The sequence below is a fragment of the Pithys albifrons genome, chromosome 18 (genome assembly GCF_047495875.1).
Source record: "Pithys albifrons albifrons isolate INPA30051 chromosome 18, PitAlb_v1, whole genome shotgun sequence".
Taxonomy (NCBI): domain Eukaryota; kingdom Metazoa; phylum Chordata; class Aves; order Passeriformes; family Thamnophilidae; genus Pithys; species Pithys albifrons.
In genome coordinates, this window is record NC_092475.1 from 5,671,479 (window position 1) to 5,699,002 (window position 27,524).

The 27,524-nt window shown below is 45.8% G+C and overlaps 2 protein-coding genes across 2 annotated transcripts in view; one reads left to right on the top strand and one right to left on the bottom strand.

Moving 5' to 3' along the window:
- Positions 1-14,462, bottom strand: part of GNAS (GNAS complex locus) — a 136,006-nt gene extending 121,544 nt beyond the window's left edge. The window contains exon 1 of the mRNA XM_071573083.1: positions 14,085-14,462. Within this exon, the coding sequence (XP_071429184.1) occupies positions 14,085-14,331 (247 nt within the window). The 5' untranslated portion in view covers positions 14,332-14,462. The remainder of the gene's footprint in view (positions 1-14,084) is intronic.
- LOC139680547 (uncharacterized) lies at positions 13,605-19,265 on the top strand. Its single transcript, XM_071573249.1, has 5 exons — positions 13,605-13,805; positions 13,877-14,100; positions 15,466-15,708; positions 17,489-17,689; positions 18,312-19,265. Exons 1-5 carry the CDS (start codon positions 13,605-13,607, stop codon positions 18,388-18,390), a joined length of 948 nt encoding a protein of 315 aa, XP_071429350.1. The 3' UTR covers positions 18,391-19,265.
- Positions 19,266-27,524: the final 8,259 nt, after the last annotated feature.

The window sequence follows — 27,524 nt, forward strand, 5'->3', positions numbered from 1 at the left end:
AATCCTGCAATCTCCCATCTTTTCCTACTGAACCAACACAGCTGGAATTTTCTGTGAACAGCCAGCTGAGCTTCAGCTTTAGCATTTTACCAAAAATCTCACACATCTGCAAAGTTCAAACCTTCCAAGAACAATTCTAGTAAGATGCTTCGTGTTTCCTGCTCCATGCAAAAATAGAATAAAAAAAATCTCATCTCTAATTGACCTTGACAGATATTGAGAACATTTGGCATCTATTAAAACCCCTTTAAGATGAAACCCTCTGAGCTATGAAAAGAAACGCAAATCTGAACTTTACACCACATTTAGCTCACTGAAAACACTACCATGGTAGGTTCAGTCAGCTATTTTAAGACAACTTTTCAATGGAAAATATGTCCAGAGCTAAATTTTTCAATATTTACTGGACAAGCAGGACCCTTCTGTTTCATCCTTCACATCTTCCTTTTGCAGGAAAACTATTAAAATCAGCTTACAGAGATCTGCACAGCATTGCCATTGTTCAACTGTTTGGTCCAAAGATATGCACAGGGGAGAAGGAGAAATACAAAAAGCCACTTATTAATTAACTTTTCCACGGAGAATTATCCCTACTTGTAACATAGAAGATCATTAGAACCTCTATCTGACCACATCTAGGAAGCAGAGACAAAGCCAGGAACTACCAACAGTGAGCAGCTCCCTCTTGGTTGACACAAGGGCTGCTGTCACCAGAGCCACAACCCACTGAAGTGTCAACAAACAAATCCTTAATCAAAGGACAGGCAGAGAAAATACACTGGAGGTTTTAGAGGTCCAAGGACACCACTCCCACTCCAGAAACTGCAATGTCCAGCTTGGAAACGGGGCCAGCCAGCACTGGCTCTGCCTTAATAATTAAAACCAGTGCTTGGCTGTCCCTTGAGTCAAGCCGAGGAAAAATCCTCTTCCCTCAGCACTGTCCTCACTGCTGGGATCAGCTCCTGAGTGTGAGGGTCCCTCCCAGAACTCACTGTGCTGAGACATTCTGTTTTCCATCAGCATCTGGGTCAGATGTGACATAATCCCTTTCTGGAGGGAATTTTGGGAAGTGCTGGAAAACTGCTGCTTCCCAAGTGACAGAAGGAAGATTTTCCCTGTGCACAGTAGGATGCAGGTGGAGAATAAATCTAAAACTTAAAACAAAAAATATCTTCTAAAAGTGCAGCATGGACAAATTCCCAATGACCAAGACATGCACTCTTCTTGTGACATCTTTCTGAGAGAGCTCCACTGAACCAAACCCTCCCTGCAGATGTCAGAAATTCATGCCCTCCCAGCCCTGTTCCCATGGGGAGCTGGCAGGGATCCCTCCCACCCTGCAGGCACAGTTTTAGTTCTTGGGCTACACAAAAATCCCACTTTCTCTCCTCAAACACAGCAGCTCCAACAGCATCTCCCAGGCCCCCAGCGTGCAAGGATGAGCCACTTCTGTGCTCCAGCACAAAGCCAGCTCAGCCCCGAGTGCACAAACACAAAGGGCTCTTCTTGCTCACAATCAGGGCTCACCCAGTGCCTTTTTCTGTCCCTGCTCTTGGGCTGGAATGTGTTATCCAGCACTGGCTGCCCAGGGAATGTGGCGTGTGAACCACAATCGCTGCCCATCCTCGAAAGCACAGCCAGGGTGATGCTCCAGGGCAAGGCTTGAAGGTGGTGCAGGGCCTTCCACTTTGGAAAACTGTGTCAAAGAAATAGCGTCAAAAAATGGTGTAAAAAATGGTGTTAAAAAGTGGTGTAAAAAAAATTGTGCCAAACAAAATTGGAATAGTGATTCTTGGTTGGGCATTAAAAAAATCCTGCCCAGCAGAGGCCAGGTTTGAGTGTGTTGATAGCTCAGGACAGAGATGGCAGGATGGACAATGAGCTGCAAGAATAATGCCAAGGTCATGGGTTCAACCCCCTATGCAGGCCATTGACTTAAGAGTTGGACTCGATGATCCTTGCGGGTCCCTTCCAACTCAGAATAGTCTGTGAGTCTGTAAACTAAAGGAGAAATCTTTCAGCAATTAGTAACTAAGAGTTCTGTAAACAGATCTTGTAGTCTTAAAAGACTTAGAAACAGTACAGTTTAAATTTAATAGTTAGCTATTGGTCATGCTAATGACGTTAGGTGAATAACCATCAAAAAATTCAGAATTCTTCAACTATTTAGAAACATATAATCTGAAAACTACCTGTGATCCCAAGGCTTGTAGCATATCCTGGTGGGTTTTTCATGACTTCCTGAATTTTCCATATTTGTCTGTGACAAAGAACTCAAGCAAATGCTCCTGAGAGTCCACTCATGTCCTAACAGAGCAGCCACCACCAAGGGTTTTGTGTGCTGGTCCACATCACACTTGGTGTGCTTAAGAATCTTCCACACCCCTCCACAAGGAAGTTTCAAGTGAATAAATTGCTCTTTTTGGACTTGGCAGCAAATGGGGCAAATTAAAATTGCCTTTTCAAATGATTATTTTAAAATGATAGAAAATTACTCATTCTGAAGCAAAGCTTTTAGGAGTATTCTGGAGGCAGAGAAATGGTTTTCTGCTCTTGGTGCAAAGAAATAGTGCAGTTGTTTCAAGATGCATTTGCCACAGTTTAACCCTTACAGTAATACAGAAGCCTGCATGAAAATTGTGTTCTCGGAGAAAAATATACCAGAAAAAAAATCAGTATTCTCAGTCTGATTCTAAAGAACACAACTACAACATGCAAACACAGTACTTCAGCAAACTTGTTTTGACTGTACAAATAATTCTTTAAAAAAAAAAATTGTTTCTGGAAGCCCAGCAAAAGTTGTGCTTGAAATCTCTCAGTGGAATTACATTTTCGCTCAAGCAATACCACATAGTTTGGAAGCCACAGAAAATATCTATTAAGACAGTTGTTAATTTAGAGAAAAAATGACCCCATCTGGAACAGCCTCTGCAGTTCTGTTCATTGCACCACAAGAAAAATATTATTGTACTGCAGCGTGTGAAGCCTCGTAACAAAGATGACGCCAGGTCAAAAGAATCTCACTTAGGAAGAAAAGCTGAGGTTGAGGTCTTGCTTTTACTGTAAAAGATTTAAGTCCAAGAGGAAGTTTTAACACGAAGGAAAGAGTGGAAAAATAGATGAACTGAAGTGACAGCTAACAATATTTTCCCCCCTGGGAACAATAAAGGCTTCCAGCTCCAGGAGGATGTCTTCCAATAATGTAAATTGAGATAAGCAAATTAAGAGACTTTGGGAAGCATTATTTTGAACATAAAGAAATATAAGCATTGTGGAGCACATTGCTCAAGTAAGGCTTAAGTAGGAGATGCCAAAGAGAAATTAGGGGAAACTACATCTGTGAGTTGGGAACTTCAGTGCCTTAAACAATAGAGAGGATGAGTCAGGCATTTAGTGACAACAGCTCAAAGGCAGGGTGAGAAAGGGGGTACCAAAATACCTGGTGGGAAATGTGTAAGAGAAGGGGCTGTGCATTGGGTGCTGCCTGTACCCCCCCATGGAGCCTGAGCAGCTTCCCCTGCACTGCAGCACCTCAGAAAGAGAAATCTGTCAATAACTCACCCCCTGAAGAAACCCCAAAACACACTGCCCATCCTCAGGCACCAGCAGGGCAGTGCCATGGGGCAGAGATGGCCTGGGCTGTCCGAGGAGGTTCCTGCTGCTTCCCACACTGCCCTGGCTGGCACCAGGCATTGCCATTTCCCCAGTCCCCATCCCATCTCACATTACTCACATCTCACATTGCACAAGTTACTCCAGCAGTATTCCTAAAAAGGGGTTATCTGTGCTGGGGGAGGTCAGTGGGAAATGAAGATAATGAGCTGTCTAATACCATGCAGGGCTTGTTGTTGAGTAATCCAGATTTCAGCCAAATTAAATAGCACCCAGTTATACAGGACTACAAACATCTGCTTTCAAAGAGGTGTCCAGATCGTTAGCAGCTAATTCTACATCTCTGTTACACTCCCTGCCATATGCTGGGGGATAATCTCGGCAAGCAACAGGGATTTTCATCTCAAATCCTAACAAATCTGCTCTACAAGGCTTCATGGGTTTTCTTATGTCACTTATTAGATTAATACCTCTCAGCTGCTCCTCTTTGCTCTTTCCATGCCTTGTGTCTACTCTATCACAGCATCCCAACAGTTCCTGCAACCTGCCTGGTCACAACTGACCATTTCTCCCTGTCATTCTAGAAAAAACTCCCTCCTTTGCAAAGGGTAAACTCAAAACTTACCCCTTGGATAAACTGTCCCCTCTCCAGCTATCACTGCCTCCTGCAAGAGGTGTAAGGCAGGACAGGACACACACTGGACAAGGCTCTTAAAGCTTTTGTCCATCTTTGGTGGCATCAGCCCCCTGCTCTCATCCCCCCTCCTGGCCAGGGATAAGTGTCTGTGCATGCAGCAACCAGCACAGAAAGGACAAAGAAGAAGATGTGAGTTTATGAGAAACTTCATTAACTGAACCTCTGAGATCTTTTTGGCACTTTGCTTGGCAAACTCAAAGAGCCCACACCGGCATGGCACTTTTGTGGCCATAACAAACATATATATGTATAAACAGAATTTGATCTTTGGCATTAAGCAACAATAACAACAGAACTGGGGTACTGACAAAAGATAAGAGAAGGGCTGCCCTGGAGCCTGAGCTGACTCCCTTCTCCAGGACATCAGCAGAGACATAATGAATCTCTGCCCTTCCCCAACCTGGGGCCATCCCTTCTCTGCAAACAGAGGCACAAAGTTTCACTCAGCCTTTGGCCTCTCAGTTCCCCAGTGAGGTGTCAGCTGTGCTGGGCTTTCTGACAGACCCAGCAGTAGCTTCATCCCCAGGGTCAGCCAGGGAGATGGGCAGCTGTCAGCAAGAGCTTCCACCCTCCATGTCCCATCCTCCAGTGGGATGATGGCAGTGGATTTGAAACAATCTTGAATGAACTGTGGCAGACCAACCCCAGAGTGGTGAGGATTTGGTGGTCCTGCCTCCTGCCAACCCTCAAAGGAGTGATGAGATGTTCCTGCAATCCCACAGTTCCCCCCAACCCAGGAGTGGTGCTGCTGCTGGCAAGGAGAGACGTGCAGATGGGATATTTTTATCTCCTCTTCGTTCCCATCTCTGCCAATCCAAAACAACCTTGAACTAGTTCGAGTTGTGAAAGATGGTTCCTGATGAGAAAAGGATTCCCTGGCTCCATCTGTGTGTCACCACTGGATACATGGATAGGGGCCACTGCGGTGGCACAGCTGCATCAGTCCTGGCTTCCCAGCCCTCAGCAACTTCCCAGACTAAAATAGCAAACCTACTGCTTGATTTTTAGCAGCTGAAGAGCACAAGTAAACCACATAAGTATTATGTAAAATGATCTTTTCCTAAGTATATGTTTATTGTGCACAGAAGAAGTGGATTTAATTACAAACAACTGGAAGTTTTTAACAGGCTGGATTGCCCCCTACTCCCTTTCTAAAAACTAAGGTTTGGCAGCAGCTTTTGGGTTTCATTGCAAGTCTTCTAAGTATTTCCTTGGAAAGACTTTACACTTGGTCGCAGGCAAGAAGTCAAAATCAACATTTAAAAAGCATGCCCTGCATAATTTCCAGGATTCAGCAGCATTAAGGTATACTTATGGAGGCCAGGAGGAGAACTGCTTTCTGTGCTTTGGGACTTTGTGCATAAAGCTGGTCTTCAGACAAGGAAGCTTATATTCCAAATAATATTTTTAACTACCTGTGGTCAAGTACATAACTTATCAGCCCCCTCCCAAAACAAGCCTGAATGGTAAATATCTTCACAGTGTTCAGATTCTTGCTTAGAACTCTACCAGAACCAACAGATTCTCAAACTTAATACAGAATAATTTGATGACAAAGTTTCAAATAACGTTTTCTTTATACTGTAAAACCCCAAACTGGCCCTGACAGGGTACCCAGGCTGCACTGGCTGGTGCTGCCCTGCAGTGGGTTGCACACACCTTCATGGGGTGTCTGTGCCTTGTGCCCTTGCTGGTGGGATGGCAGCACACAGGGTGCTCACTGGCACTCAGGGCACGGTGGGCACTGCCCTTGCTCACAGGAATAACCCCACTGGAATCCTCAGGACTGCTGTGGAGTCTGACAGACCAAAACTGTTTGATCCAAAGGCCAAGAATGAAATTCCACCCATTTAATTTCATTCCAATTTTGGATACAGGGATCTATATAAATTTAAGGACTATTCACTCAAATTTTATGCTGAATTTTGTTTTGGAGAAAAACAGACACGAAAGACCATTTTCCTTTTTCTGAAGTGCTGTTAAAAACAAATACATATTCTTCTGCAATATGTGCAAGTGAAGCCCTGCATCCCTCACCACCTAAAACCACAAAACGCTACAGACAAGACTGAACTTCACAGAAGCTGAGAGAAATGAGAGGACAGGTAGTGCTAAGGAATCAGGCTTAGGGGAGAAAATACCTTTCAGCTTTTTCAGCCTAAAAGGAATTTGTTCCATGCCTTTCATCAGCAGAGAAAAATCAGCTCTATCAAACTGTGACTTTCCTGTGAGGAGGGTAAGGCAGGGAAAGCGCCAATAAAGTGTTTCATGAAATATTTTTCATAAAGTACTTTTCTTCCAAGCAGACAGTTTTAACAGGTATTTATAAAAAGCAAACTCTGAATGCAGATTTTTCAGCTCACAACACCATGCCCCTCTCCTCAGCATCTCCATTCCCTCCCCTTGTAAAGTCCCACTCCCCCAAATCCCTCCGTGCTCCACAAAACCTCCTGCTACCCAGAGATCCTGAGATGTCAGCACATAAAACAACCAGGAAAAATGCAAACCCAAACACAGCCCACAGACTAAAAACAGTGCTGGGGAGGAGGTGGGGTAGGGAAGAGGAAGAGGTTGTGGTGTGAGGTGTGATGAGGCTGAAGCTCAAACCCTCCAATGTGCCTTTTTCTGCAGCAGCATCTCCCCATCGGAGCTGCTGAGCAAGCACAGCCCCACCCTGAGCTGCTCCCCACTCTGTGAGAGCTGGGGGACAGGTGACCTGCTGGTCCCACCACAGTGTTTGTCACCTCCACCAGGAAGCAGCACAGCCCATGAACTCTGATCAGACAAGCAACGGGTTTGAGCAACAGTTCATGTCCCACTCAAACTGCCATAAGTAAAATTAAAGGGTCAGAAAGGACTAAAGCAAATGCCCCAAACCCCCCTCCTACAGCACAAGGCAAGATGAGAAGCTCAGAGTAACTAAGAATGTGTTCCCTGCACATTTGGATTCGGATTCTGAAAATAGTGCTGAATCCACTGACAGCCCCGTGCCAAGCTCAGCCTGGTGGGATGGGCACGTGCCAGGGGGTTGGAGGCACCAGGTTTGGGTGGTTGGTGTGTTGTCTGTGATTTCCATATGCAAATCCCCCTTGCCAGAACATTTAATTGTGCTTAGGATGAGGAAAAGGAGGAGGAATAGCCCTTCAGTGGGAGGACCCTCCCCACAACCCTTCCTCCAGTTTATAATCAGAATTTCACTGGGTTTCCCTGGAATTTCAGCACTTCCTCCCTCCTCCAACACACTACAGCAGAGACAGGAGAAGTGGCTACACAGAGCAAGACCTCAGACTGTAAAACTACATCTCTCCTTGTTAGGAACCGACCCATCCTCCTCAGCATCCCCTTCCTTCACTTGGCAAAATAAATAGCAACTTTCTGACAGTGTAAAACCCGCTGTCTCCCCACATTCCTCAATGCAGAGAACATTCACCAACTTTTCTGTCCTTTCAGTGACATGCAGATCTTACAAAACGCTGCCCAGACAGATACTGTGGGTTTTCTTTGCAGAGGGAACACATTAGGGGAAGTAAAGAAAACTCTGGCTGAGCTATTTAAAAAGTTTGCATGGCTTAGTTCTCAAATGCTTCACTGACCAGGGGAGCAATAAGTGACAAGAGCTCAGCTTCTCAAGAAACATTTTCCAGGCCTGACTATCTAAACTATCACGGATTTATATCCCTGGTAATTGGGCTTTTTTAGGAGATGTATCTGAGTTGTGCTCCCATCACGGAATTTCCATCCAAGCTTTTTTCTTGACCTTTTCAAATTACAGCAATTAGAAGGAAATTCTGTGAAATCATGCATATTTGGGAATAAAGGCACTCCCAAATTTAAGGGAGCCAGGGAAGAACTGGCTGTAATTAACTGTGCTCTTCAAGGTTTTTCCTCCAGGGAAGGCCTTGCACAGGAGACAGTTCAGTTGGAGATGTCCCAGTGGAGAACAGGGACAGCAGTTGCACAGAAGCCATCAGGACATTTTCCCTGCTCTGGAAGCAGATGGTGCTGACCAAACACCAGGATGAGAAGCTCCTGCCAGCCCTGCTGTCCCTAAAGCAGCAGGGGGTTTAGCCTGCCATGCCAGCCACCAGTTAAATATATACCAGCACAGGTGAGAGCTGAGCAGCACCATTTATTTGGTATTATGCTCAGCAGGTCACTTTTTGTCACCTTAAATCAAGGCTATAAATACAGATTTTCACAAGTTTGCATTTCCCTCTAAAGTCAAGCCAACCATTCACACCTGAACACCCTCTTCCCACTTCCAAATTAAACTTCATAGGACTCAGGAAATAACAAATTTCTGACTCTGGTGTCAGGTGAGTCTTAGCTTCTCCCAGGGAAGAAACGTGGTGGTTTCACTCACTGCTTGAGGTGCCACTGGTGGAAAAGACAAGCTGGTACCTCCATCCAGAATAACAGAGCTAAAAAGCAAAGAGAAAACCTTGGGGTGGAGCTTTAGCTTTAAAAATAAAAATTGTCTGATAACTCTGAAAACAGATCCATGGCTACACGTGAATGCAGCATCTCTGGAGTGAGTGATGATGATCTTTATCCCACCAGGCATCTAATGAGTGGAAATATAGGTTACCACTAACACAGATTGCATCTCTGCTGGGAAAGGGGAGAGATCTTGTACATTTATGCCGCTGTGTGACTGCCCAGGCATGGCTGCCCCTGGGGATCCCCCAGACCCCTCACCCCTTCCCACAAAAATCCTTGCACAGAGGATCCCTTCAGCATCAGCTGTAATTATAAAAGCAATTATTTGGCAGTTCAGACCTCTGCACAGGGAACATCCACCTCCCATCACACAGCACTGCCATCCCTCAGCAGCTCCATCATCACACACTTCCAGCAGTGCCGCTGTAGGTTTTCTGACACCTTTCACTGCCAAACTCTTTGAAGCAGCTCAAACTTTGCCAGACTTCAAATATGCTGGCTGAAGTTCTCCCACACCATGTGTGTGCCTGAGGCTAATGATCTTTTTGTTTATGTGGAGGTGGTGCAAGGAAAAAGTCACTGTCAGGAGCTCTCAAGGAAAAAAACAAACCAAACCAAAGCAACCAACTAAAAAAAAATTTAAAAAAGAAAAATAAAAAAAGCAGGGAATGACAAGCAGCTTGCCTGTCTCCTTTCTAGGAAATTTTAAAATGGGAGCAGGAGAGAAACTACCAAGTGACCTAAAGCATAGAGGTGCCACTGCTGAAGACACCTGAGTGTTCTGAGGTTCAGCAAACAATCAGCACATCACACCACAGTCCTGCTCATGGCATTGCTCGACACTGGGCAAAGCTTTCCTAAAGTTTGCAAAGCTTTCCAGGTAGTTTTGTTTGGGATGAACATGTTCCAGACCCAGATCTCTGTTAACCAACTGAGCAGGCAGCACATTTTGGATACAGCAGCGGGACCCAAGCAGGACTCCTCTTGCACAGGCTCTTCATTGCAAAGGAAGACCCATAATTAGCATTCCACCTCCTTGGTGTCCACAGCAGGATTGTCACATTTGAGCAGATGGAAACCACAGAGATTCCCATGTCCAAGAGATCTTGTAGTATCTGGTAATTACTGGGATCCCTATTGGAAAATATTGTAATTCCTTCACCACTAACTAGAGTCCATTTGGGGAATACACACTGTGCCCCACAAGCTGCTCTCACAGTGTGCAGGGTGCTCAGCAGGGCAGCCCCGTTACAGGACACACACATCACAAACACCCCTTAGGACTTTAGGTCTCATTCCTGCTTTTCTTAAAGGGAAGATTAAATGCCAACTTGGTATAAGATGTTTAGTGTCAAAAATCATGTTCTTGAGAATTAGGAAGCACCAGGATAAAAGTTCCCTCTATAGTTTCAGTCCATTCTGTCCTGTACCTCTTTTACACGATCTTCTCATAGGGATGCCATGCTTTTCTGCAGGGTGTATGTCCTCTCTTCCAGCTCACAATCCATGGGGCATGAGAAACAAATTGGTTGGAAGTGAATGAAATTATTGTCAACGAGATGGAATTTTGTCAAGTGCTTCAACACGTCTGTCTCTATAAGTGGGTGTCCCCCTGCCCACCCATCCAATTCCTGGGGGAGGCAGAGCCAGGGCATGGATGGTGTGTCGGGAATAGGGCACAGGGTGACACATTGTGTGAGCAGGATAAGAATATTGAATAGCTGCTCATTCACTGCACAACATCCATCTTGTGCCCTGAATGAAGTACCAGCCCTGTGGAAAAAAATACAATGTAAACCATACAAGACAGTCTTTAATTATATGGTTCAGAGGGGCTTACCCTGCAGCACACACAGAGTGTGACTGTGGTTAGTCTTCATGCTGATATTTCCCAGCTTTTTAAAGTATGTTTTTCTTCTCTATAACATATTCCCCCATAAAAACTTCACATTTGCATGCCCCATATTCATATTTGTACCAGTGTAAATATTTCTGTTAAAAACATTTTTCCTTAAACACTGATGTAGGTAAGATTCAGAATGGCCATTATTTAATGTATTGTAGTTTAAGGTAAATAACTAAGGTGGCAAGTGTATATATCTATATTGGTACATTGATATCCCCATTTCCTTTTCAATATGGGAATAAGCCACAAGAACTTTTTACATGGGAAAGAGTTCAGCCTGAGAAAGTGAAAAAAATAAGCACTGAGAGGAGAGCAGCTCAAGTTTACTCCCTTATAGAAAACCAAATTCATACTTTAAAGTCTTAAAAAAAAGGGATAGAGGAAGATCTACATTATTGTCACCAGTGAGAAAGCACACACAGAATGGAACTGTTTTATGACAAAGCTTAAAATCCTTTCCCCCATAAGCACATAGTTTTACTTTCAGAGCCAGGATTGTTCTCAAATGAAAAAACAACTCCCATGCACTGAAAAATCAGCCTCCAATTCCCAGTAGTAACCCTGAGCTCACTATGCTGCCAACATAACAATGATTGTAATCTTGAAGTTGTGACTCGCACAGTTCACTAAACAAAATCCATTGAGATTACACCTGGTGGAGCATTTCACAAAAACAAGGCAAAAAAACCTACTACACTGCAAGCACAAAGTCAGATTATTGCTTCCAAAATAGAGCAGATGTAAAATCTTCGCTCTACTGAAATTAAGAAAAGTTCCAGGACTCGGGAATTTACCTGATACAAGCGTGGTGATGAAAAGGAGTGAAAATTACTAGATACCTAAAAAAATAATCAATTAACAGGGCATAAAACTACCCACTGAGTAACCACACTGCACAGCCTGAGCAGTCTGATAAAATGATGAACTTCTCCTTTCAAGAAAAGGAACTCCAGTGTGAGAACATAAGTATGAGCTGGGCTGGAGAGCACTAACCCCAGCAGGACTCTTGAGTAACAGACTGTATGTTACATACACACCACAACAGGAACCCACACACAGGCACAGGCACTTGGGGCATCCCTGGGTTCTGCACAGCTGAGCACAGGGTAGGGAGAAACACTCTGCATCTCCAGCACAGCCCTTGGAAATACATGAACTACTGCAGCCATATATTACAAATAATTTAGCCTCAGGGACAGACCAGCCCTGAATCATCAGTGCAGTTTTCATTTCAATTCTGTTACTCTCAAAGAGCAGGCACCTGTGGTGTCCTTCTCTGTCCACATCAGGGACATGCTGCTGCAGGAGCTCAGCAGCCTAAAAAGTTGGGAGCACAAGTAGGAAATCACGAGTACCCACTGCAGCTTTCATCACTGAGCTTCACCCAAGCAAGGAGACATCCCTGGCTCTGCACTCCTTCAGTCCTTTTCCCCCACAACTCCATTCTTTAGAAGACTCAGTTGCAGCTTTAGATCCCAGCTAGGAGCTCCTGCCCCCCTCACTCATTACTGCCCTGCTCTATTTGTGTGTGCAATTCTCAGTATCTACACAAAGTCTCAGCACAGTCACACTCAGCTGTGGCAGCAATACCTGCTGATGTACAGAAAGTACAACCAAATATGCCCCAAACTTCATATTTCAGCTTAGAAACAGAAAATTCACCAAGCAGCAGTGAGAGTGGGATGCAGGGGAGAAGCAGCAGGGGAAGGAAGCTAACTGGAAAACTGACAGTCCCTGTGCAAGGAGCAGGGAAATGGGTCTCTTAGGCATCCCAAGATTTACAAGAGGGCCAAAAAGTGACTTCCTGCTATTCAAGTCCAGGCTGAAATATAATAAACGACTGCCAGCATAACACTGACTCATATCCATCAGATTTATAAATCAGTACTTCGACAAAGAATGTTCTCTGTTGGCTTCACCATTGACAACTCCAAACCACTGGGATATCTTGTTTAACCCACTCAATGTTCAATGTCATTGCTGCAAAAACCAGTTCTGTGGCACAACGTGTTAGAAGCAATATTAAAACCCAGACAACTGAAATATTGCCTACTGCAAATACAGAAGCCTATCAGATAACCCTTATGACTTAAAGGCCTGCAGATTAACATCAAAATTAGCCTTACTGTTGGGATTTTTTCCTTAGTTATTTAATCTACAAAGGAAAAACAGTTCTCATGGATCCTTCTTCACACGCCTGTTCTCTACAGAACAAACTTGAAATATGTTAAAACAAAACATCAAACCATAACATACCCACAAGCAGCCTGTGCTTGGGAATGGCAGGGTGGTTAGAGGTGTGATTCCTCACCAACACAGTCAGAGCACACAAGCTTTGCTCTTTCCACGAGTGTTGCTCAACCCCCTTCTCACCAGAAGGAGGGACACCTTCATGGACAGACTCCCATCAGTACAGCTGCAACCACATCAAAACACACCATACTTCTGGAATAAAAACTTCTACCACTAAGGCACAGACAACTAGCTCAAATATTGTTTTCTAAAGCTCCTGAAAGTTCAGCTCTTCCATTACAGGCTACAAACACCCACCAAAAACATGAGGACCAAATATTGCTGGTTATTGTCTGTGGAACCACACATGCTTTGGGAGCAAGAGGTGCTGAAGTTATTTGTGGGCACCTGAAAATATTCTGCATTATTCCAAGACGTTCAGGACAACCTGCATTCCACCTGCATTGTGCTGGGGGAAGAGAGAGTAGAGAAATTTCCAACTCTCTCCCACTTCCCTGAAGGCCAACACATGACTTTCCATGACCGCCTTTGTGGGGTCATGCACCATACAAGCTCAGACATCACACAGGTGGATAAAAGAGATGCGTTTCCATCGGGCATCCCTCGGGAGGGCAGTGCCGGCGCTGCCACCGTGCAGGAGCATCTCCTGCCCAGCCCGAGGTGCCCAGCAGGGGCTGGTGCACTGGGCAGCGACGGATGGCACCACCACAGCCTGGGAAGCTGGACCACCCCCGCTGTGGGTTTGAGAGGCGGAGCGGGCAAAGGCTGAACACTAACGCGGCGCAGCAAAACTCGGGCTTTCTGCTTACAGAAGCGCTGAACAAGCGCTCCTGTGCGGCTGTGTGTCAGCCGCCAGCGCGGGGACAGGCGGACACGGCACCGAGCATCACCTTCCCGGTACCGAGCATCGTTCCCACGGCACCGAGCATCACCTTCCCGGCACCAAGCATCACTGATACGGCACTGAGCATCACCCGCACGGCACCGAGCATCACCTTCACGACGGAGCGCAGGGTGCCCTTCCCTCAGCCCGACTCCCCCCGCGGCCGGGCACGGCGACCCCCGAATCCCGCAGCACCTCCGGGGGGGTTCGCTGTGTCCGCCCCGCCCGCGGGCCCCGGCACGGCCCCGGGCCCGCACCTGCCCTGCCGTGCCGGGACTCGCCGCCTCACTCACCCAGCAGCAGCAGCCGGTGCGTCTGCTTGTACTCGCGCTTCTCCGCCTTCAGCGTCTTGTCGATGCTCTTGCTCCGCTTCTTGTCCGCCCGCTCCTTGGCCACCAGGTCCTGCCGCAGCCGCTGCCGCACCTGCGGGTCCCCGTGCTCCGCCACCGGGCCGGCCGTGTCCGCCTCGCCGCGGCCGCCGTAGGGTGCGGAGGGGTGCGCGGCGGCCAGGCGGGAGCGCAGGCTGTAGCACAGCCCCATGGTGTGCCCGAGCCGCCCGCTCACGGCGCCGCGGGCATCGCTGTCCGCCGGGGCGGGCAGGGCGAAGCGGCGGCTCCCGGCGGGCTCTTAAAGCGGCCCCGCTCGGCCAGCGCGGGGCCCGTCCCGTCCCGTTCCGTCCCGTCCCGCCCTCCCCGCCGGTGCCGCGCCGGGCCCGCGGGAGCGCCCGCACGTGATGCCGACATGTTTACCGTATTCTCTGGAAAGCGGCCCCCGCCGCAGCCGTTCCCCCCGACACGCCCCTCCGCTCCCCCCGCCGTGTCCCTCATGCCCCTCTGTGTCCCGCCGTGTCCCTCGTGCCCCTCCGCTCCCCTTCTTCGTGTCCCTCGTGCCCTCTCCGGGGTGCGGGGGTCGCGTCCTAGCAGTGTCCGGGACTGCGGGGCTCTGTGGACTCGCCTCCCCCCGAGGGAAGCCAAGAGGAGAGCCGGGGGTCAGCGCTTCCCATTCCCAACATCCCAAACTGGCAGAGCCAGCGATGGTTTGGCGTTTCATCTCCGCCAGCGTGAAGCTTTTTGTCCAGGTCGGGACACGAGGTGACATCCCAGGCTCTGGGAGAGGTGACATCCCTGGCCCATGGAGAGGTCATGTCCTGTTTGGACACTGCACCAGAACTCCTCCAACCCAACACCTCAGCCTGCTGTAAAGAAAGACATGACACCAAGACCTGCACCACTTTCATGCCCCATTTTCAGTTCATTTCCTGAACACGTATTTGTCAGTGACTTCTTGTTATTTTCTATCAATGCTGTCATCTAGTGCAGAAGTTACTGATGGGGCTTGTTCTGGAGGCACCACATCTGCCTTCTAACCACAAACGTCACCTTCATGTCCTCAGTTCTATCACTTTACCTGGCCTGCGGTGATGATGTTGGTTGTGCTGTACCCCCCTCCCTGGCAACACAGTCCATGCACAGCACTGCCAACTTTGTCATACTGTATTTTGTACTCATCTCCGGCCAGCTCTGAGCATTCACTGAGATGACTAATACTCTCTGGGGCCTGGCCACACATCCTGCACTCTGGAGTTGAAGCTTTCCGACCAGCATTCTGTGCAGTCGCCTGCCCTCTGCAAATAGCCTATGTAGTTCTCACCAAAATCTCTCTTTCTCCTTTCAGGGCTTTCTCACAAGTGGGTGACTTCTTGACAAAAAGTTCTCCTTCAAAACCTCCTGCAGGTCTGTGTCAGCAGAAGGACAGACACAGGTCCTACTACAGTGGCCCTCTCTTCCTCTTCATGAGCCCCACACAAAAGGCTGAGCAGGTCATATCCTCCATGACAGCTTTGAGGGTTTCTGTTGCTGACGCATCAGAACAGCTTTGCCAGGAGAGGAACTGCCCACGGAGATCACTGTTAACCAGGTGAGCTAACCCAGCACTCTTTTCTCTTCCTTTTGTTACTCCTAGTCCTGGGATCCAGCCTTAAATTCACCCCCTTGACTGCACTGGAGCAGAGGGGGAGCAGTGCCCCAGGTCCAGCAGAGAGCACGGTCCTGGCAGGCAGCAGTGAGGTTTTGGTGGGGCTCACCCTGCCCCCCATCCTGCAGGAGGGAGTTCAGGCTTCTCTGCAAACTGACTCCCTGGTGTTCTGTTCCCAGAGTGGTGCCAGGAGCAATCAGTGACAGCAAGTGAGGTGCCAGGAGAAGATTCAGAAAACATGTTGAAATGGTCTGTGAGTTTGGGCTCAGGCAGACACGAGCATGTGCTTCACAGTGGGGACATGCCTGGAGAGACTCGTATCTGTTCTATAAGGAGATGCTCTCTGTGTGTCCCTCATAGGAAGGATGCTTGTTATTTCAACAAGTTTATTTCTATTTGACTCACTTTCAGTTGGGTCTGGTTACTGAGGGACAGTTTTTTACCTCTTCTCTCCTGCAAGTTATCTTGTGAAAAATCAGCGTGTCTCTTCCTTAAGAAAGACATCACCTGAGCAAAGGGAGACCTCTGTCTCTTCCTCCTTCCCTTCATCATGTTGCAGGTGTCCCACTCAAGGCACCTAATCAATAAACCACTGCCTGTCTGTTACAGCAATTAGTAAGTGTACAAATTAAATCATGACATGGCAGACAAGTTCACTTTACACATCTCTGTTAGCCCAAGGTTCAGCAACAGTTGCTGCCTGTAGCAGGAATTAATCCATCTCACATCAGGCTCGAGATGCCCACATGACTCATTCTGTCTCCACTGCTGTAATGCCTTTTCCTCTGGGACTGAGAGTTCGTTCTTCTGATGAACACACCCCTGAGAATGTAATGTAACAAGAAAATGTAAAGGTCAGCGTAGAAGATTATTAATAGCAGTTTTCTTTTTCTTCCTGTGCTTTTTGGAGAGACACTGAAACAAGAGGATCTTTTACTTACAGACAGGACAGTTCTTTGAAGCACTCTGGGTCCATGTGCCACCTGCAAAAGGAAAGAGAACTCCCAAGGGCTGTGAGGAAAACAAATCCAAACAAAAAACCTAAAGTGGGAAACCAGTAAGAAACATTCAGCCTATGAATTTGTTCTCCTGGCTCTAAGGGTAGACAAGCAGAGTTTTTCTGCTTGTGCAATTCACAGTGAAGACAAGTTTAAGGTCAGTCTATCTTGGTTTGTTTACTCTGAAAACTCTTCCTGTGCAGGTGACAAGTTCTACAAAGCACACCAAGCCCACTTTTGCTGCAGTGTCCATTTTCTCCCACGTATCCTCTGAAGCAGAAATCTGAAAATTAAGAAGGATTTTGAAGTGAAAGGCAGACATTCTCTCATCCTCTTATTCTAAACCCCTAAAAAACCCTCATAAAACTGATCAACTTGTTTCAGAAAATTAGAATTTCACATGCTGGTATAGCCCTGGCTATGGCCCTGCCTGTAGTAACAACAGAGATGTAGTTTCTTGAATTGCAGCTGTTTATAATGTCATGGCTCATCACTTCCCAGCTGACACCAGTTTTAGTTGATGGCAAGAAGTGACAGCAAGAATAAAGTCACAGGTTTCACCTGGATGAAAAGTGCATGACACTGACTGACAGCTTTTTGAAATCACACACAGTTTCACAGGTAGAAGAGGAAATTACTTTGAAAGTCTGCCAAAAGGGAGGGAAGAACAGAGAGCTGTCCTTCCCCAAGCACTGGGCTACAGATCTGTCTGCATTTTTATTCAGTTGTTTCTACAAACAGGGAGAAATCAGAAGTGGAGAGGTTAAAAAGCAAAGTGGGCCATCTGTGAATGCAAAAAATACCATGGAAGAAAGAGAGAGAGGCAACAACTGTGAGACTGCTGTGTTGAAAGAAGAGACATGGGCACATAAGCAACAAACTTGGAGCCACACCAGGAAACATGACAGCAAGAGAAAGGCAAATGAGTAAAATTTGCATTTATTTGTACCTTGGGAGGGAAAATAATGGATTGAACTGAAACTCCCACCCCTATTACTGAAAGTGCTCTGTATGTACAACCTTCATTTCTCGATGCAAAGCACCGTGTACGTGTCGGAGCCGCTGCCAGCGCTGCCCTCCCACAGGCAGCCTCTCCAGGGCACTGCTCTGCTCTCAGCTTTTCCACTGGAGGTGGCTGTGGCCTGGCACTGTGCTTAGAGGCACCTAACATGCCCTGGGATTGCTGTGCACAGCGTGGCTGGAGCAGCACAGGCTGCTGAGCACCCCTGAAAGTAAATTATGCCACCCAGTTACAAAACAGGGCTTTTAGGGCATAAGCAGAGGAATCTACATTTGTGGAAGTTGCTCAGTGTTTGTATGACTAAACACCCACTGCAGACTGCAAGAGTTTTCCTTTCATTTTTGCTGAAACAGGTTCTATCCAGTCTTTGCTTTTGGTCCTTTGTTTCACTCAATACTTACTTTGCTGTCATTCCTTTGTTTCCTACACTCAAGTTTAGATTTAAAATGGTGACTAATTTCAATCTTGTATTCTTAAATCTTTGTTTAAATATCAATCTAAACTGTTAATTTTTTGTTTTCTTTCAGAAAGTCTGAAAACCAAGAGTTTGTGATCTATAAAACCACAAACCTACCATCTATGGCCTCATCACTTCTCCTTACCTAAAGGCTGGTTCATCTGTAGACTAAACATCATGATACACAGATAAGGCATGATAGATAGAATTAGCCACATTTCAACTGTATTTCAGGTATAAAATGACAAAAGGTGTTGGTGTTTCTAGTCATGGCAAAGTGTTCTGAAGACATGATCAGCAAATGCAGTATTGCAGTTACTGCACAGCAGGTTTCAGCTTCCCATCTGGGCTCGTGGCACCTGAGCAAAGCCATCTCCATCTAGGAAGATATTCGAGTCCATTCCTTGCATAAAGAGGGCAAAGTCTTTATGTGGGGAGACCAGAGAATACAGACACAGCTGTGGGAGGGAACCATGTCCTGGTCTAAGTGCCAGTTCTGACTGAAAGACCCTTCCAGTCCATCTTGGGTTCCCACAAGCTACAGAGAGAAGTTATGGGCTCCAGGTGCAAAGCTCTGCACTTCGCTGTGTGTGGTGTGTAGCTGGATAGATGAATGTCCAACTTATTAATATCCCAATTAATTTCATACAGATGTTAGTTATCCCAAAGCAATTCCCATGAGATCTTTCATCACCTGAACTTCTCTCTGGTACTGACAATGCAGTGAGGGATAAAAGATGGGCTGTGCAAGAAGGGCACTCAGAGGTGGCAGTGGAACTTGGATATACTTATCCAAGTATCATTATGGGCTTATACTGTGGGTGTAAATGAAAGTGTGACTCTTTGCTCCTAGGTCTGTTCCTCCTGCCAAGCTTGAGAAGGCACTCCTGAAGGTGTCTTCTAGAGGTGATAGCTGTGCTCTGGGGAGGTAACAGCTCCCTGGCAGGGAGGCTGCTCTGGGCACAGACCCAGCCAGTGTCACCATCCAAACTCCAAAGTACAAACTTTTCCCTCTCAAATACAATAAAACTTGCTACCTTTCCCCTTGGCTATGTTTATGGTTGGTTTTTCCTTGACTATTTGTTTGCAGCATCATGTCCCAGTTTTCCTTCAGGAGTATCAAAGTACTTCCCCCTTTTTTTTTAACCCACTGCAGACCATGTGTGAGGTCCCCTACAGTGGCCTTCTCCATCCTGAAAACAAATTTATGGCTTCAGGTGGAAAAAAGAGTAAACCCCATTGTCAAATTCCTTCCACTCAGGCATCCAGATGATCTACCCAATTCCACTGATTTTACTGGGCTTTGTACACCAACCTGCCATGGACAAGATGCCCTAAGCTGGGCTAGAAAACCACTGGCGTTGTGCTTGTGAAAACAGCAAAGCAGTATTTTGATAAAGCAGCTTATTTCCATTTCTTCACTGCTTTTCCTACAGCCTGCAGATACTTCCTGCTTCCCTTCTGTCCCTCTCCAGCTGATAAAGGGACACGTCTGTTGTTGGGATCATTGTGGCACCCCCGGCAAGCCGAGGCTGTCATGGGACTCCCTGTGCAAACAGAGCAGGTTTTCAAGGATAATACACAGCATAAATGAGCAGTCTCGTTCTGTCAACAAAACTCTGTGTGTTTATAAGGACCCTCGAATGTGTTTTTAAAAGTACTCGGGCGGATATTTTTAGCTGTGAGAGCCTCTCCAGCCGCCCCTAACACGCTGCCACTGTTCCCTTCTCCCCCTCGCCCAGGTACGTCGCAGCCGTCTGGTGCTGGAGCTCCCACCGAGGGCTGTTTCTGCAGAGGCAGAGCCCTGAGCAGGACACGGCCCCGTGTTATTCAGGCTGCACTGACATCTGTTGGCTCTTATCAGCCGGGATAGGAAAAAACAACCCCGTGCGGTTTCACGCACCGAGAGAGAACAAGCAGCGCTCCCGCAATGGCTCTGTTGGCATCGGGAGAGGCGGGAGCTCACACGCGGGGTTGGCAGCGGGCAGGGATGAGCCCGGTTAAAGGCTCTGTTGGCAACGTGTTGTATTCCCTATGAAACATGCAATTCCCGGGAAATTATCCTCCCAGTTCTGTCCTCGTATCCTGAAACAGCTGAAGTTGCCTTTCTGCGGGAGAAGTGTGTGCTCTGTGCTGTTCCATCTGTGTGACTGATTAAACCAGTAGGACATGAACACTCATTTCTGAATCAGCGTCTGAAAAGATCGCATAAACCTTTTGGAAAAAACAAGTAAGATGTGAGCGAGCAAAGCGTTTCACTTGAACTAGTGAACTCTTACTCAGATGTACAATTTGGATAATATAACTATGTTTGGGGTAATAAGCAAAGCACAACTGTATGCCCTGGAGTTCAGCCAGCATCCTGCTTTGGTTAGAAGCTCCGTCCTGCAAATACTGTATCATATGTCAGTGCTCTTATTCACGGAATTAACACAAGACTTAACTGAAGTGGGTATGCTACAAGCTGCTCTCTCAGGCTTAGCGATGGAGCAATTACAGCCCTCTGGTTTTAAGTGACTAATGCCCAAAGTGTGGCAAGTCCCGAGCCTGACGGTGCAGCTCGAGGGGTTTTCTGAGAAACGCTCTGCGAACACGGGGCCCTGATTTGGGCACTGATGGTCCTGCAGCGTTTTGTGAGCGAGAGAAAGAGCAAACAATTAGCACAGAGGTGTTGCAGGCATGGGAGGAAGTCAAGTGAAAGAGGACTTTTAGAATAGCATAGATTGGAGGGATAGTCTTGACGGAGATAGAGATTACCATCCATTTCCTGTATGAGTGGAAACAATTCCAGAAATCCTTCTCCCTGCTATTCCTCAGAAATCCTTGTTATATGATTGGATCAACAGTGTTTAATTTTGGCCATATAAAGCATAACCTCATTTTTTAAATGTCAAATTTGCCCTTTGATTTTAAAGACAGCTTGTGCTGTTCAGGTTTTGAAATAATTTAAAACAGAATCAGCTTATTTTACAGCTTTATAAATCTCTTCTAGTTGGCTCCATTGTAAGTAGGTTGTTAAATTCTACCAGTAAAGATTTCATAATTTCTCTGAGCACTGCAGTTTAATATTTGCCATGGAAGCACCGGGTCAGGCTGACTTTGCCTGGTGAACTTCACTGTTCCCATGCAGCTAAAAAGGAGAAAATATCAGAAAAACAAGTGATCTGCTTTCTTGGTAAAGCAAAGCATGAACATGAAAGCATCCCTGGCTGTGCAGGATGGGGAAGGTGGGGAAGGCTGGTACCCCCACTGCTGGCAAGCCTTGGAGCAGCCTGGCAGCTCTGCCACTGCCCAGCTCTGTGCCAACACACTCCAGAGCCAGGGGAGAGCTCGAGCTGTCAGGACCGAGAGACTGAGCAAAGCCAGGCTGTTGGAAAAGGGACTGCAGTGACATGCCTCAAAGAGCTGGAGGCAGCAGTGCTGCAGAGGAGTTTGAGGTCCCATTTACACCTTCCTGTGTATTTTCTCATGCTGCCTGAACACCTGCCTCTTCCTCTCATTAGGACTGCAGAAAATCGAGGCATCAATGCACCATAGCTGCAGTTGTAGTAATCGTTCTGGTTCCAGGTGCACCGCTTCCAGGGTCAGGAGGGGAACGGGGGAAATGCTCCCAGAGCAGGACAGCTGCATCTGCTCTGTTCCACACACCATCACCCGGCCCCAGCCCTGGGGACAATGTCAGGGTTTCCCCACACACAGGCTCCTGATAAGCCAGTCAGTCACAGCAGTGCAGTAGCAGGTTTGGGGCTCCGTTCCTCACTTGCAGGAGCGCAGTTTACACCAAAACCCAATGAAATCTGAAACTGCAGCGAGGGCTGCAGAGGGAGCAGAGCAGAGCGTTTCCTCGGGGCAGTCACACGTGCACAAGGGGTGGTTTTTAAGGTTCTGCTCTGCCCCATCGCCCTGCCATGAGCTCAGCACAGCACGGAGCTGGAGTCCTCTAGATGTCACCAGTGCCACGGGCTTGGGGTGCCGCGTCCTGCGGTGGCGCATCTCAAGGTGTCCAGCAAGAACAAAGGCAGAGCTGCTGCCTGTGAGATGGGCAGCTTTAGAGCCGTCTCGGAGCCGCTAATGAGGCCCCGGTGTATTAACACCAGCCTCATTAAAAGTTAAAAAAAGAACAAACCTGTTTTATTTCTCTTTCACCGTTTTGGCTGTTATTTCATTCTGTGCTTTCCTGCATTCGGTGTGTGACCAATCCAGGTGCTCTCCCATCCTTGCTAAAGCTGCAGTGCTCAGGTGCAGGCACAGAAAATTAGAAATTTATCACCTTCCCTCTTCTAGTGCAACAACAGGGAAAAGTAACCTTGGAAGATGCGATGTTCCTTCTCATCCTCCTACAAGCTGCATTTTGCTGTTACTTCACTGTCGTATTTTTCAGCTTCTCAATGGTTGATGTGGAGTAAGGATTGGTTAACTCTTTACCTGGACAGAGCCAAACCACACCTGGTTGAAGCAGCCGAAGAAAAGACTTGTGTTTGTTAGGACAGACAAGTGGCTGCCCTTTGTTGGGACAGACAGACAGACAGACAGACAGCTGCCCTTCACCCAGGAGGGTCTATCTGTGCTGAGCTGAAGACCTGCACCTTCCACTGAACCAAATGGAAAAGCTCAAATGAAAGACAGAACAACGATATCAAGGGGAAAACGCCCTCCTTGAAGTGCAAAGCATTGACAATTCCTCTTGCTGTTATCACTACTGGAAAAAACCCCCACAAGAAAGGAACAATAAAGACAATTAGGTCTTTTCATGTGAAGAAGCATGTGGCAAAAAAGGCACCAAAGGCTGTATTAACAATGGGCACGGAGGCTGCAAGAGGAAAAATACAGAAGTCTATCATTTTATGGATGTAAAAGCAAGTACTGACAAAGGATTATTGTTTCAGAGCCACAAGCCAGAATTTTAGTATTCTACACCAAGGGGATGTTTTTTTGCCAAACCTATATCTACATTATGATGTCAGACAGCTTGTGTACAGCTGGTAAGAAAACATGAAAATAAGATTTTGAAAACATTAAATTTGCTCCAGAGTTGGCCTTTTCCAGAAAAAAATAATCTCAAGGTTTTTATAGAGTAGATATTAATCCTTTTCATAGGTTTGTTCAATATTTTGTTGACACATCTCAGTGACACCAGAACATAACCAGGATTCACAAGTTCACACCTTGCTGAGAATTTAGGCAACCTCCAAGTTGTGTCTTCCTTACAATCCACTGTTTCCCACATCTCTACAGCCATAAAAATCAATCAGTAAATCGCAGTAGCATTTTCCTTTAAACCACTTGAGTACCTTTAATCAAGCAAAGCAATCTGTGCTATTACACTGGGAGAGCTCAGCTGGATTATAACATCACCTTATCACTTTAATCATTCCTTTGTTTATATGATACAAAAGACTTTGGTTTCTGTTCCATTTAAAAATGTGCTTTTCCACGTCAGTCCTATCTCAAGTGGTGTTTGTTGCTGGACAGCACAGGAAGTTTTGCTGAATTTTATTCATTTTTGCTGATGACATTTGTGCTCCCATTATGAAACAATTCTTTCTACAGCCAGGGCTGGAGTGGGTATCTCTGTTCTTGCCAAGATTTTAGGTGCAGAATGCAATGCCAACTGTTATTCAGCCTTCACATGGGCTGAATTAAATTCCACTGAGAGCAGCAATACCTTGGAGGTGGAATTGGTAAACAGATGAGCAGTGTAGCCTGTGGACTGTCACTCCTCAAGTGACACGTTCGTGCTGAGGGTTTCAGAAAGACTCATTCCTCTGCAGGACTGACACTCCACAAATTCCCTGTGGACAGGCTGGAATTAAGGCACAGTCCCTGCCCTAATTCCTGGTGCAGTGTGGGAACAGCAGGCAGCTGTCCAGGGCTGCAGGAGCCCTGGGAATTGGGGGGACACGGGGTACGCTCTGACCACCTGCATTATTCCAACCAAGCGTTCGCATCCATGGCCTGAGCAGTACAAACACATTCCAGCATTCTGGCTGGACTCTGGATGGGAGCTCTGCTTCAGCCTGGAATCATTTCCTTTAAAACTAACAATAACATGAAAAGAGACTGCACACAAGTACCAGCCTGAAAGCAGCTCGTAATTGTTTTCTTGGCAGATAATTGTAAAGAGCTCTGTGTTTTCAGAGCTGCAAAATTCAGTCACAGATAAATTTGGCAACAGCAATCCCAGACCCACCATTACAGTCTCTGTTGGGTTATCCACTACAAAATCCTCAGTCACAGATTAAAAGGAAAAGTCACAGAAGTGTTTGAGCTTTCACAATTTAAGTAGCAAATGGCTTCAGTAAATAATTAATATGACAGAAAGAGGATTTGCTGAGTGAGGCAACAGTACCAGAATCACTAGATCAACTTAAGTGTGTTCTGCCTTGCTGGTTAATTCTGCCCTGACTGTTACTGGGGTGTAGGGTTGATGCTTAGCATGTTCTTTAAGGTCTCTTCACTTGCTCTGTTAAGCATTTGAGAATACACTACATACAGGCTGTCTGCATTCACCTTAAACTCAAGAATTAGACTTTTGAGCATTAATGAAAAAAAAAGAAAAATCAGGGTTTATTTGTCTTTCCTTTGAAGAACACTTCTGTTCTGGCCAGTTATTTGTATTTGGTAGGAAACCAAGCAAAGAGTCTCTGATTTAGAAAGAATGATCCTGCAGCCACATTTCAGAGTAATTGTTCAGCAATAAAGAGCCCGGATTAAAGTGAAATACAAGAGATCAATAGTTCCCATTTCAGAGAAAATGAGGATTATTGGACAGAAAGCAAATCCCAGCCTCTGGTTTGATGATTGGAAACGTATACAGTAAAAATCCCTGCAAAGCAATCGATGGACACAGTTTGTGCTTTCCACAGGAGGGATCTGAAGGGGAGGGAACAGGAGCAGCCACTGGCAGGTTGTTCCCCTCCCTGGAGCAGTGGGAACAACTCCTGCCAGCCCACATTTTGGGGAAACCTTGCTACACCAACACAAGAGTTACACGACATTTACAGAGAATAATTTAACTTCTGGGTTGATTTATTAGAACTGTTTCACCATTTGCTTTGATAGCAAATAAAGCAATTTATTCCTGGCTAGAATAATGCAGCAAAGTGATGGAAAAGTTCCCAAAGTCATCACACAAAGTTCAGCACAGCTGGAGCAGGATTGAGATTGAACCAAGTTACTAGAAAGGAGAAGAAAAAAAATTATAAATTTAGAAATATGATTTTGAGGAGCTGTATTTGCTTCAGATAAACTCCAGAGGAAAGATAAGGCACTGTCAGGACTACAGAACTGGGCACCTTTGCAGGGCAGCCTTGGGACCCCTCCAGTGCTCTCTGACATAGTTATTTGTCAGAACCTTGGAAGCCTTTTTTTTTCCCCGAAGATTTTTCTTGTAGATAACATCAGAGAGAAAGAGTGAGAGAGGGAGGGGGAGAAGGATGATCCTTGGAAAGGAAGAGTTGCTCTAAAAAGGTCAAGCTGTTGGCACAGGGGCATTGGTTGCACCTCACCTCCACCAACAGCAAGATTTCTTTTTCAGAAAGGATTTCTCCTTTAAACAGCCTTACTTATAAAATATGTATAGTTAGAATTTTAATCTATCACATAGAACTTCATTTATCCTGCTGAAACTTTTGCATTCTTACAGTTCTTGTACATGAGTGTAACTTAGCATGGAAAGCCTTCCTGGAAAAGAACTTTTTCTGTTGTTCTATTGCAAAAAAATTTATTTTTCTTAATTTAAATTCTATTAGCTGAGTTTTTAATTACCTGATATGAACTCACTTTCCTGTGTTTATTATTTTTTGAAACTTGTTTTGAAGAATAGTCTGTACAATATACCCTTGGTTATTCTTTACCCTTAAAGAAAATACTGACTTAGTAAACTTTGTACATGAAACAATTGGACAAAGTGAATATATGACCTAATTTACAAATGCTGCTTTTTTTGGCACAACTTACCCCTCATTGAAAGCAGTAAATACATTATTAGCTTGGCAATACCCACTGCACTGAAGAGGGAGCTGAAATCTCTGCCTCTCCATTTCATTAACAACCCAAACTCCTCACACACCCACACCTTGACAGAAAAATTAGCAATAAAATGTTGTTGACTTACAAAACAGGCCAGTTCTTTTATCTTATTTTAAGCTGGCATTTTGTCAGTGTTGTGTCTGAAGAAACAAAATTAGTATTTCAGGGGTTTCCATGTGCTATTGATTAATTTAAAATACAAGGTTTGTTCATTAAAGGTTATTAGCTGAATTCTGCTCTCATTGGTTGGGCAAGAACCACTCTGATTTCAAGAAAAGATATTTTCCATTTGGGGCAGAACAAAACTCAGGAAGAAATGATTCTTTTTACTTTAAAAAAAGAAACCAAACCATTTCTTATTATCTAAAAGTCAAAGTTTACCCAAAGCCTCTTATTAATAGGTTTGTTTTTTAAAAAAACCCAAACAAATAAAAGATTGTTTACATTCATATCAGTCTCTTGCTACCTCAAATCTTTCACCTGTTGTTATCAGAGCATTTCCCCTTCAAAATGCACCAGCAATCCACATTTCCAGTTTGTCTTCAAACTGCAGGGAAGGGTCTAGGACATTGTGGTTATGACAGTTAAGATGGCAAAAAAAAAAAAAAAGAAATACAGAATAATTTTCATAAAGAGATAAAATGTCGAAGTTACAATCAGAACTAAGAAGTAGAGGAGTCAAGTTCAAGCTCAAGGCTGCCCCACAAAAACATGGCATATGGAAAGATGGCTTTGAAATAAAATACCTCCTTCCCATTATCAACCCTATTGCTAAACAGATGTGGGATTTCTTTTAATTCCACTCTCAATTAAAGTCACATCTTATTTCAGAGCCCCATCACCCCACATGGCCAAAATCTGAGTTGTGCCCAGCAAAGGAACATGCTCGTGGTTTTTATCTGGGTGATGCAGCCTGCGAGATCCTCAGAGAGAGGAACTTGCTTCATCTTGTGTTTTGCTTTATATAATAATGTTTTTCTGCTGGCACAACAAACCCAGTGTCTGTTGTTTCGGGGGTCACCCACCCCTTGCTCAGAGCAATCAGCTTCAGCAAATTCTCTCTCCTTATGGTCCAAGTGCCTTCCAGTGTCACATCTGCTTCCTGCTGAAATGGGACAATAATGGCATTTGGAACAGCAAACAAACGTCACAAGGACAGTGTACACCAACTCTGTAAGTGTGACAGAGACTGTGAGCAGAAGGGCCAAGAAACATGTCCAAAAGAACACTGACCCCTGGTTCCCTAAAGGAT